The 12,466-nt window shown below is 36.8% G+C and overlaps 1 protein-coding gene across 3 annotated transcripts in view; it reads left to right on the top strand.

Annotated features, from left to right (window-relative positions):
- The window catches only part of MYO1B (myosin IB), a 109,124-nt gene that overhangs the window by 47,579 nt on the left and 49,079 nt on the right, over positions 1 to 12,466 (top strand). For all 3 annotated transcript variants that reach the window (XM_071561608.1, XM_071561607.1, XM_071561606.1), the window contains exons 4-7: positions 1,761 to 1,855; positions 4,937 to 5,041; positions 7,915 to 7,961; positions 10,694 to 10,757. In XM_071561608.1, coding sequence (XP_071417709.1) covers positions 1,761 to 1,855; positions 4,937 to 5,041; positions 7,915 to 7,961; positions 10,694 to 10,757 — 311 coding nt within the window. The remainder of the gene's footprint in view (positions 1 to 1,760; positions 1,856 to 4,936; positions 5,042 to 7,914; positions 7,962 to 10,693; positions 10,758 to 12,466) is intronic.

Genomic DNA, 12,466 nt, shown 5'->3' with positions numbered 1-12,466 from the left:
GGGAATCAATGACATAAGCATCCTTGGTGGGTACTAGAGAGGGACGGAAAGATGTTATTGTTTGGTAGCAAGTGAGGTGTAAGGTACTTAATTCACCCACTTCCTAAACTTTTCAGAATATCCCTCACTTGGTACACTGGTCTCTTGCAGAGTGGTTGAGCTGGTAACATAAAACCATTAAAACAACAAAGCAAACATGAGATTAGTCTGATACTGATGAGGGGTGAGGAAACAGAAATGGTGTTGCACATGCATGTGATGATAAACTGGGGATATCACACGCTCTTCATAAAGTTTTGGGGGAAAGAAGCCTGGAGCTAAGGGACAGTGATAGTAATAAGTATTACTATATGTAGGTTTAATATTTGAAGCTTTCAAACTACAGCAGTAGGAGCCTCTAGAAAAGGCTCTCACTGCTTGCATTGTGTTGTTTGTGCTTCCCTTAACTGGTGTCGTGACAAAGAGCTTGCTATTCTATAAAGGGGCCATGTTTGCCTGTGAAAGCACTATATGGCTACGTTATTCAAAACAAATACTTGATCTGTTTGCAGTTATTAGCTGAAGGCAAACGTCTGAACTGTTGTAGAATAAAGAATCAACTTTCTAAAAAGTGCACTGAACCTGCAATGCATTTTATGTTTGCCTAAGAGTTCATTTCTGGTTTTCATACATGTCTTGTTTCCTGTAAATAATAAACAATATCCATTTTTAAGTACATACAAACACTAAATATTTTACTAGCTGCAGTAATCTAACAAAGCTCTTGGTCTCTTGAATAGATGCTTATTTCATGTGAAAATATGCCATTTTTAGATATCCAATTGTTTTCTTCAATAGTGTAATGCCCAAAGTGCCTGTCTATTTGGATTTTGCTTTTATGTCCTTTTTCAGATACTACTTGCTTAGTTTTTCCAAGGTGTTCTAAAGCTTAGTTTTCAGAGTCCTTATTCCATTAATTAAAAACACATTTGAAAGAAAACCTTTGCTTCTTCTTTGTCTCAAAATTACTACTAGAAAACTATATATGTCAGACATCTGCATTTCTCCAAAATATATGTTGCTGCATGGCAGCAGAGAGCACCTGGACTCAAACTGCAGCCCAGGAATGTCAGGGTCGTGATGTTCATAGCTCCAGGAAAAGTCCTTTTTGGTACAGGAAAGATGTTGGTTCTTATTATATACTTCAGTTTCACTACATGACATCACATTTACTGAGTTAAGAACACAGTTATCGGGAAATAATTCTGCATATTCATGCAAAAGTCCAGCTGTACCCAAAGGCTTAAAATGCTCAGTGTTTTATGAGATTGTGAGACTTCTTCATACTGAGTAGAAATTGCAGCTTATGGTATTGTTACTGCTTAGGATTCTTGTTTCCTTTTTCTTAAGACAGAGTATGTCCTGCTGCGACATTGACATTTTTTTCAATGAGGAATACAACATTTTGTTCAATGAAGAAACCTGGCTATGTTTCCTAAAACTATTTTCTTTTTACTTTGCTATCTTTAGAAGAATTTAGAGATTATGCTTGCATGTTCCTGGAGAAAGTCTGAATAAGCCTCTGAGAAAAAGTATCCATTTTACTTCTGAAAAGTGAATGCTTCAACACTTATGGAACATTAATTCTTGGAGGGATTTGTTTAGTTGGGTTTTTTCGCCTGCTGGGATGTGTGAAGGATAGATTGTAATTATTGTTGATATTTGGGTGTCCCCCCCCCCCCCCCCCCCCAAATCTCAGTTGACTCTTTCTTTCTTTGCAGCTTTGCTCTGTCTGATGAAGCTTACAGATCTTTAAGGGATCAGGACAAAGACCAGTGTATCCTTATCACAGGAGAGAGTGGAGCTGGAAAAACAGGTATGGAGCAGTTTGAATCTTATTAAAAACATTCAGAGTTATTCAGAGTCTTGCAAAGTGATGCTGGAATCTGTAAGAGTTAAGACATATCAGTATCTTTTTGTGTCTGGCAATTGCAGACAGGGAGTGCTGTCACGCTTGTTGCTGTAGGTATGAACTCACATAAACTGTTTTTTCACACCATCACCATGATGAAGTCCTATCCCATGTTAATACAGTGTCCTTGTCAGTATGCAGAGTCATACCAAAGTAATGCTGGGTTTTGATACTGTATTGTAAGGGCCAGAAAACATTTAGGTACTGCTGGTGGGAAACATGAAGATACAGAAAACAAAATGCTCTTGGTTTTCTAGACTTGATACTTCTACTTGTCTCTGAATAAATAGATGCATTTAAACCAGATTATGCTCCTTATCGAAGGAAAAGAAATAATAGTAGCTGATTACTTTGGAAATTTTATCAGCCTTTTGCACACTGTGATCAGCTGCAGTTCTAAGATAGACTTGTGTACCAGAACACCCTGTTTCTTAGGCAGAGCTGAAATTTCCTTGAAAATGACTGCTGGTTTTTAAACTGGAATGTTAGAAATCAAGTGAGGATTGCATAACTGCAGTACATTTTAGGTAGACCTTAAAAAAGAAAAAAGCCTGTTATTTTCTAAAATAGCAATTTAAAACAGAGGTGATTTGCAAGAGAGACAGCGGGTAGGAAGGCATACATCTGTTTCCAAGTAATCTGAAAGATTTTTCTTTTGAATCTGAGAATATGTGGAGCTTTGTGTGCTTATTCTGAGCAAGACTAAAAGCGGATAACAAGAAGTTGCTTTCCAAGCCTTTTGTGAAAATACAAAGTGTAGGCTTCATTTCTGATATTATTTGATTGGTGGCATCCAGTGGAGAGGTTCTGAAGTTTTGTAATATAATCCCTATTTACAGTTTAATATCATGAAAACATATGTGTGCTCAGTAAACGTGGATATTAAAATAATCAAGTTCTTATTAATATAATTCTGAGAGTCTGTCTAGAAGTTCAGACTTTAGAAAGGAGTTCTGTACTGCTATTTTTTAATGTCTTGATTCCCTCAGGAACTGTGAATAATTATCAAGCACCTCATACAACTGAGGCACACATTTTATTAATTTATTAATTTGAAAAGTGAATGAGTGGTTGTTATTGAATTTCTGTACATGTAAGTGGTAGATTTAGATCTGTATGGTGATTTTGACTGTTCTGTAGTTTTCATAGCCATATGGGACATAATATGAATTGTTCTTGTTCCTTCTTTATAAAGGTAAGTAGAAAACAATGCAGGGTTTGAAATGCAAGTCAGTCATCATCTTGCTGTCTGTGGTATTCTCTAACATTTGATCTAACTAATGTTGCTGAAATGGGACTATTAGCTGAGAGATCAGGTTGTCATTGAAAAAACCCACAACAACAATAAAAGAGGAATGGGGAGGAAGTTCCTGGATTTGAGGAAACAAACTTCTTAGTACAGATGCACTATGATTCTAGTTGAGATTTCTGGTAGCCAGAACACTTGGCACTTTTGCACTGGAAGAATTGCAAACTGTCATCAGTTGGGTCTTTTTGTTTACTTCAAATTTTGGGGTTTGTTTCACTGCATGTTTATATTGTTAATTGATAGTAACACTGGGCAAGAAAACATGGTACATCACCAGAACAAGTGGTCTCTTTAAACATTTTGAGATATTAAGGTGATTGTTCCCTTCCTGATGTCTTTCTTGGACAAAACAGAGTTTCTAATAACAGAAGGAGCCTTTATTTTCTTTCACTGATGTTCAAAGCCTATCTTGCTGTTGTTGGATGTATACTATTATAATAACTTTTTTGCTGCTTCAGTGCACACTCCTCGCAGTGACAGAGTAGTTCTACTTAAAGATGTTGACTATTTTAGGAAGTATTTCAAATGAAATGATTTGATAATTTGAAGCTCTGAAGGGAACAGATTCTTAAAAATGAGAGCTGGGTTTGAGGCACAGTTAAAGGAGATGGGAGGCCTTCTGGAGACACCTACAGTTCTTGCTCATCCCTTTCTTCCTGTTAGCAGGTTTGCTCAGTTTTCTCTACAATTTGGGATAATATAATACTAGCAAATGAATTATAGGAAAGAAACAAAATCCAAGGGATAACTTCTTGTCTGTCTGTTCTTTCCTAAAATGAGACCCATAAATTCATAACAGATCTCTGAAGATCTGTTATAAATGTAATGTAATGCTTTTTTTAATGACCACAGTAATGAGTTGAGAGGGTTTCCAGCTGTTAGTAATTACATTGTATATCAGCCGATACTGCCTCAAATTTCACTATCTTGCATCATACTAACCATCACAAATCTCCTTATTGACAGAATCCTTTTTCAGCTGCTCTTTGTCCTGACCAGCAAAAATACAAGGATCAGATGGATTATTTAATATTTGTTTCTATTTGTATATGGGTGATTGACGTCCATATGAACCCAGCTTTTGAGTTGTTTCCAACTTTTTAAAAAGTTTGTACCTTCAAATCGTTTCGTTGTTTAAATGATGCTTCACTTTCTCTGTTGGTTATACTTTCAAACAGAATGCAGCACATTATGTGATGTTGCAGTTACCCAGTTGTTTGCAGGGTGCTTTAGAGTTGTAATTACATGTGTGTAAGTGTTGTATGTTTACACTTCTTGTGTATCTGCTGATATAAACTGCTTGAGCCTGTTTTTTTCAGGTTAAATTAAAACATTACCAACATGCCAGCAAGGGATAATGTTCTTTCTTTAAAGAAAAGAAGCTAAATGAAAGTGTAGCAGATACTGTGCCGTATCCAGTGGTGGCTTCTTTAGTTTGGGCAGGCTCCAGGTATTTCAATCAAGAGTATTGCTGATGCAGTGCCATGGGTCTCATAGCAGGATATGCTCCTCCTGATTTTCCAGATGGTGCCAACAGTGTAGAAGAAAACTGAAGTTAAAGGTGCTTACAGTTCCTGTCTGACATTGAGAAAATATGATGGAGATTTAGTCTCAAAATAATTTTATGGCCTTTTTACCAGTACTTATTGCTGTTTTATTTGGCTCTCCCCCCACAGAGGCGAGCAAACTTGTCATGTCATATGTAGCTGCTGTGTGTGGAAAAGGCGCAGAGGTTAATCAAGTAAAAGAACAACTTTTGCAGTCAAATCCAGTTCTTGAAGGTAAGAACTCATGGAGTATGTACAATCGTATTACCTCTGTGTGTATTTGTGTTCCCGGCTGATCTGGTTTGGAAAACTTTGCCTGTAGTTGTTTTTTTGTTGCCTGGTGCCCAAACTCATAGGAGATGCTTTCTGTGAATACAGTTACAAGATTTTATTCAGTAGGTTTTCTTGAGAAGAAAATGGTTTCCCTCATGAGGGGAAAGATTAGGAAGTTAGATCATACATCCCAGACTCCTCCTGCTGCTCTCTGAGGGCTTACCCTTTCTTAACCCTGCCTTGATGATGCTTGGCTGTATCAAAAGACTTGACTTCAGTCCCTCTGATTCATTTCCTTTCTAATAATATTATTATAGTCACTAGTAAACAAATAAGCTCTGTAGGACACTATTTTTCTTTTGGGGGAAAAAAAAGGGTGAAATGGATTTTAGAAAAAATGAAGCCAATCCATATGCATGCCTGTTGTTCCCTGAGACTTACTGTTCCCTGGGTCTACTGACTGTTGGCCTGTCTTCCTGACAACTGCTGTTTCTGCTCTCCCATGAAAGACTTTTTTAATTAATCGTTTTAATTTAAAGTTGTTGGCTGCCAGAAACAGGATCTTCATTTTTCCTGGAGATAGGATGTATAATCCTCAAAGTTTGCAGTTTTGTTCCATTGTCTAATAATTGCCTTCAGAAGTGCCTTAGTTAGCTTTGACTTATTTAAGTCTATTGTGTAGAATACTGGCTAAGCCTTTCCCAGAGTTCTCAAAGCTATTGTGGTGCTGAGACAAAGATAATACTGCTCTGCCATAATTTGCAGTATGACCAGATGATATGTGGTGTTCGTAAGACTGTTGATTATCAACATTATATTTATTGCCTAGCTATCTAGACTTCTGTGGTGATTTGGAGTCTATAGAGGACAAGCACTCTGCAAGGGAGAATGGGGGAAAAAGTGAAAAAAGAAGGAGAGGGTATGCAGAAGTGGGCAGAGGGTAGTAGGGAACTGGATGGTTATAACATGTTCTTTGTACACAAAACAAAAATTGTAAGCAAAGCCTTGTAAAGAAAGGATGAAATGTTATCATTTAAGAATAATAGAAGTGCTGGATAAGCCTTTCTCTGATGATCAGCTATTCCACTTAAAGCTGAATGGGGGGATTGCAACTTTCATTGTTTTGGATTCACAGAGAAGAGCTGTGTTGCTTTTATCACTGTTCTGGAAGCAGCTTTCAGATATAGGCAGAAATACCATGGGAGGTATGGAGACTTTTCTTGCCAAAGCCAGATTGTTCCCCAGGCACTGCCAAATGTATTTGATTTCTTGTTGGTTTATGAAAACTTGTTTTAATGCAAGAGAAATAGCCTAAGCTTAGAGAAGATTCTCTTATTCTTTTAAGGGATTATTTGTTCTACTTGATGAGCTGGTAACTTTCTGCTTAGTTTTTTGGAAGGTAGCACACTGGATTATTCCACAAGGAATAAAAGCTAAGCAAGCCTGGCTGCTTATATAGGTTTTAGGCAGAAATTAAGTATTTGTGGTTAGATTTATTTTTCTTTGGTTATGTAGTTCTATTTCAGTCAAACTGCAGTGCAAGAAAATGACATAAATGTTACATATTCATAATTTATCTTATGGGATTTTTTTAAAATACTGTTGTTACTGTAAATTAACTTTTAGAAACAATGAACTTAAGGGAAAACCAAGGAATGTGTCTCCTTCTTTATAATGGAACGTTTGTGCTTGACTCTGTGCAGTTATAAATGACTCTACTGTTCAGCACTGTGTTTAAGAAAATGCAGCACAGAGATTTGGTTGTTGAAAAGATGATTTATTGCAGGGCATAAAGATTTTAAAAACAATTCTTTCACTTATCCTGGCCTTCAGGAGCAACACACTTTTCATTTTGGCTCTAGTTCTTTGGTCAAGAATAAGTCTACTCATGCAAGTTTGTAGAAGCCTAAAGGCATGTATTTATGTCCAAAAAACATTGACTTCACTTGATCTTTGAAAATATATATGCTATGTAAATAAATACTGGGATAAATAAAGTCTCCTGTTGGAATATGAGTGCTGCACTTAATGATGTAAGGGACACTCCTGTTTGACCCAATGTGCTTTGATAATATGTGATGTTTAGAGCCTGAATTGTCCTTCAGTCTGAGTTCCTGTCCTGCCCATGTTCTAAGCTGGTGACTCCCCATCTGAATGTAGTATGCCCATAACAAAACTTGACCTAAAGAAATTCAAACCAAACTAGTCAGAAAGCTAGTTTAGGTCGAGATGAAGACAAACTTTCATTGTAAATCTGACTAGTTTCAGTTGAGTAATATTCAGCTTATGGTAGGATAAATGTGTTGGAAGAGCATAAATAAATCATTTTCCAAGCATTAATTAAACTGTCCCATCCAAATAATTTTTAAGTGTCATTCTGTAATTTTCTTGGTTCTGGCCTTCATCTTTTAACATATTCTGCTGTGGGAACTAAGATTTGTTTCTTTCTGTGAATTGAAGAGAAAGAAGTATCTCCTATATTTAAATTTGTTTGGGTAATTAATTTTAAATTTGTGGTTTCAAACCTCAAGAATATATGCTTAATCTGGATGCGTTTTTGTTTTGCAACCATTTCCCCCTGTTTGTTTTTCTTTTACTTTTTTTAACAAGGGAAGTGTTGAGACAAAACTTTGGACTTCCGTAGGTGTTTTCTCACTTGTGGTCATGTCTGTCGTACTTTGTCTGTCCCCAGTGCCTGATGCCTATACAATGAACAGGGTGTTGTTTCTCAGAAGTCTGTAATTCCTTTAAATATATAAGCAGACATATATATTTTAGCATTTAAATCTTTTTTTACTGATTTGGTTGTCATATTTGTTTTTCTCTTTCTCCAGCTTTTGGAAATGCCAAAACTGTGAGGAATGACAACTCCTCTAGATTTGTAAGTATTTTCTTCAAGGTTGAATTTGAAATTCTCTTAGAGGAGCATGTTATGCTCTTGGCTATTCCTGTTTTACCTTTTATCAGCCATTAAGGCATCTGTAATGAGGAAATGAATAATTTGGAGAGAGAGCTTGCTTGTAGTTGTCTGAGGACTGTGGTGTTTGAAGAAGGCAAACAGCTTCAGCAACAACTGGAATTTCATTTTGTACATTTGAGCATGTTCTCCTTCCCCAGGTTATTAGTAGGGTATTATCAGCAGTCACCCCTCTTTTTAAATTATATCTCACTTCCTTGTCAGAAGTATTGTTGGTTTCTGATGTGGGCATAGAAATCTATTGAAAAATCAAAGTAAAAGCTTAAAAAAAGAAAAAAAAATAGGATGTGGCAGTCTGTGATTGAATGAAAACATAATTACAGCACATCTGGATTCTTTCATTTTCTGGCACTGGTGGCTTTAATGTCAGTGACCATGTGTCTAGCAACTGGTCTGCTCAGTAAGTCAATCTTTTCATGTGATATTGTTTTCCATTCATGTATTTTATTTTTTTTGGTTAAAATTGGTGCTTTAGGTTCTCATTTGCTTTCTGTAATGTTTCAAAGTGGGTGTACAACTTTAGTATTAGTATAAACATTCTTCCTGTTACGGTTTTGCTTAAATTCTTAATAATCAACTGATTGAATTCAGCCTTTTTTAGCGTGAAACTGAATGTGAAACTGTTGGAACTAGAGGGGAAAAAGAAAGTCGAAGCTGGAGCTGGGAGCTTCAGAAGTGGGAGTAGTCATCATAGTTTCTTCTGCTAAAATCAGGAGACTGAATGCAACTCTGTCATTTGCTCACTTGTGTTCAGAAGAGTCATATCATGAGATGTGTGAAGTAACAACAGAAGGCAAATAGCAATACACTGGAAAAATGGTGCATTGTGAGTAAAAGCAAATGAATAAAAGTGTGGGACACTGTGAGACTGGAGGGTGGCTTTTTTTTCCACATGGGAGGCTTCTCTCCCCTTCCCTTCCAGTTCTCAAGAGTTGATTTTGTTCCACATGTCTGTGAATGCCCCTCCTGCCGCCGTCATTGCCTCTGCTTGTGAACAGAGAAAAGAGTCTTCATCACAAGGTCAAAACCAGAATTTGAGGCACCTCTAGAGATTTTTTTTGATAGGGTAGAAACTGCAGTTATCAGAGATTATGTACTACAGAAAGGAGGAGACAGCCAAGAGAAGAGGTGCCGATTGCAAATAGAAGTTTTTCTAGGACAAAGTGCAACAAACGACCATTTTGCCTTTCAAGTCCTTGCTTATAAACACAAAGCTAAAAATAATTCTGGAAACACCCAGCTGGTCCAGTCCTTGGGAAATGAAGATTTAATTATCAGATTTAATTTTTTATCTCTGAAATTTGAATTAGCTCAGAATTAACTTCAGACAAGACTATGCAAGTACTGTCATCTCTAGCCTGCCTCAGCTGCCAGCAAGGACAATAGAGTTTAAGTAGATTCAAATCAATCTTGACAAAATACCCAGTAAATTAGAAAGTATCTTTGAGTGAATCAATGTAAAGTGCATCTTTTTATGTTCTGTAATTAAAAGCAAAGTAGAAAAAACAAACAAAACCCAATCTCTTCTAAATGCAGTGAATAAGGAAGTACAAGCACAAGGCTTTTCAATATGACGTTTTTGTCATAGAATCATAGAATGGTTTGTCCTGGGAGGAGCCTTAAAAGTCATCCAGTTCCAGCCTCCCTGCCACATGGACAGGTACACCATCCACTAGTCCAGGTTGCTCAAATCCTCATCCAGCCTGGCCTTGAACACTTCCAGGGATGGGGCATCCACAGCTTCTCTGGGCAGCCTGTTTCAGAGCCTCACCACCCTCAGTGTCCTCTGTTATGTATGTGCCGGAGGGTGGAATTTAGTTAAATTCCTACCAGCAGTTTTCAACGTTCTAAACTTCCTTGCCAGTGTGAGCTGCACTGCTTTTGTCTTCTGTACACAGTATGGGAGAAAAACAGTCCATTTTGTCACTGTTAAATGTAGCAGTTACTACATTAAACACTTGCCAAATAAATTAAAATGGTGCAAAGACCAGAGCAATCTTCTGTGATGTGGAAAAGTCAAACAGAAGTCAAGGAAACACACTGCACCAGTACAGCTGAAATTGAAATCACTTTTGTGGTGACAGTCTGTTAATTGTTGCCTCTGGTCTCCTGAGTTACAAGGGAGAGAGTTCAGTGGGAAAAATCCATCACTTTTACAAGGCAGGCACACGCTTAGGGACAGACATCCCACAATTGCCAGCCAGTCCTCCAGGCCAAACTGAGTGGCTCTCCTTCAGCTGCCTTGATGCACGCCCCAAGAAGATTTCTCATTGAGAAAAAAGTCTGTGTGGAAGATAATTTCTTCCTGCATTCTTCTGTTAATAGGCATGGTAATACTGAAATGGCCACAGATATTGTTTGATGTTTTTGGCATTATGATGGAATCTTGTATACCATGAATTTTCTTCATATAACCTTAGAAAGTGAGCAAATTACTGGGTTGCTTTACAAACCTAATTAAAACTGTTCTCTTAGAAATCTCGGGCTGTAGTAGTATCTTAGAAGATATGAATCATTTTCTGTTCCTCACAATTCTGACAGTGTACAAGAGATTGCCAGATCGTTTTCAAAACAACCAACTTAAAAGTGTCTTGCAGTTTTACAGAACTTAGTTTTAAAATATGTTGCTTTCACAGGGAAAATACATGGATATTGAGTTTGATTTCAAGGGTGACCCACTTGGAGGAGTTATAAGCAACTGTGAGTATTGCTTCTGGTATCAACATATTAACAGCTTAAAATGTTTTGTTTAAAAAGGAATATGGTTCAATTATTGAAAAAATAATTTGTGTTTGTGTAATAGACTCTCTCTCCATTATGTGATAAATTCTGCTTTTCGATTTTATTGCTTTTTGGTCCTGAATAACATTAGAGTAAGTGAAAACAAACTTAAGGAAGTAATCATGAATATTGCATTTACTGTATTGTCTCAAATATAGTTAATGATGTGCATGGGTCCATATATTACCTCTGAAGCTGGTGGCAGATGGATATGAGTTATCTGAAGGTGTTTTTATGCTTGAATCCCTGGAATCAGTTGTGTTATTAGGTTTGATGGGTCATGTACTTCTGGTAGATGATGTCCAAGATATGCTGCTTTGTAATCTAAGTGTGATACAAAGTGTTCTGGAGGTCACCCTGAGATGAGTATGAATCAAAGCCTTCTGTACTAAGTTGTACACCTCAAAGTGTATGAAAAGGCTTATCAGGAGAGAGGGTGAACAACTGTTGAGTTTAGAGAGGCAAAGTTGGCCTTGGAGGTTGTTGCATGAAACCTATAGCAATTCACAAGTTTTAACCGACTCTCTGTCAAGCAGAAAGAACCTGGGAACTGAATGCCAGCCCAGAATGCTTTCGCCTGCTTTTTCAGAGTTTAAATGGAGCTTTTAAAACAAATTGCTCCTCTGTGCTATATAAAGCTAGATTTGTTTGGTTTTCTTATTTTTAAAAGCAAATGGAAGAGGGCAGTGAGTGACTATACTAGGTGTCACTGACCTAGCTTTGACCCTTCTTTCCACTCAGCTAAATTCATTGCTTTTTCTGAAGATGTGACTTTTGACTCCATTGGCATCTTACTGGTTGTGAAATAATGAGACTCATCCAAGGTGAACTGTACTCTCCATATATAACATAAACATTTTAAAACCACTGTGAAGAACTTACACATAAATATGGGTTTTGGCTCTTCTCAGAGGGCAAACATTTTTTCTCGACCAGGTCACCTGTTGGAATTGTGCCTGAAAGAGCATGATTTTTGTGATAGGGTAGATCTTGAAACTCAAAGCAGTCACTATTTAAGTGTTTATGGCTGTCTATTAGCTTTGACGTTTGGCAGTCAACAAAATTAGAGGCCAAACATACTTAATCTATTCATTGATAATTAAATATGAACAAAAAGATTCTAAAAGGCTGTGTTGTTTTCTTTTTATTTAACACTGAAAGTAGGTACATAAAAATGAACTCTCCGTTGTATGAGTGGAAATTCAACAGTTTGTCTTTAAAAGTACTGTGCTGAGTCATTTAATTAAAATTGTGTCATACCAAAAGGAGATCCAAATAGTTGCTCTGTAGTTTATCTGCCCTATAAATCTTTGCATGGTTTAATTATAACATTACATTAATTGTAATGATGTGATCTTTCTAAAAGATGCCTATTTTAGGCATTCTTTCTGTCTTTTTATATTTAATAAATATCTCATAGCAAGAAAATGAATTTCAATTTAAAAATAAAGACCTGATGCGTAAGCCCTGTTGTAGAAAAGGTGTTATTTGTTGAACTATGAAGTGCTCCATACTTGACATGGTATGTCACAGATAAATACTGAGTTCCAGTAGCTGCATGTTAATATATCTCATCTTTATTTAATGTTTGCAAAATTTGATAGTCCATCCATCCCTCTCTTTAAAAG

The sequence above is a fragment of the Pithys albifrons genome, chromosome 8 (assembly GCF_047495875.1).
Source record: "Pithys albifrons albifrons isolate INPA30051 chromosome 8, PitAlb_v1, whole genome shotgun sequence".
NCBI classification, from domain to species: Eukaryota; Metazoa; Chordata; class Aves; order Passeriformes; family Thamnophilidae; genus Pithys; species Pithys albifrons.
This window is presented reverse-complemented; position numbering and strand designations above follow the sequence as displayed.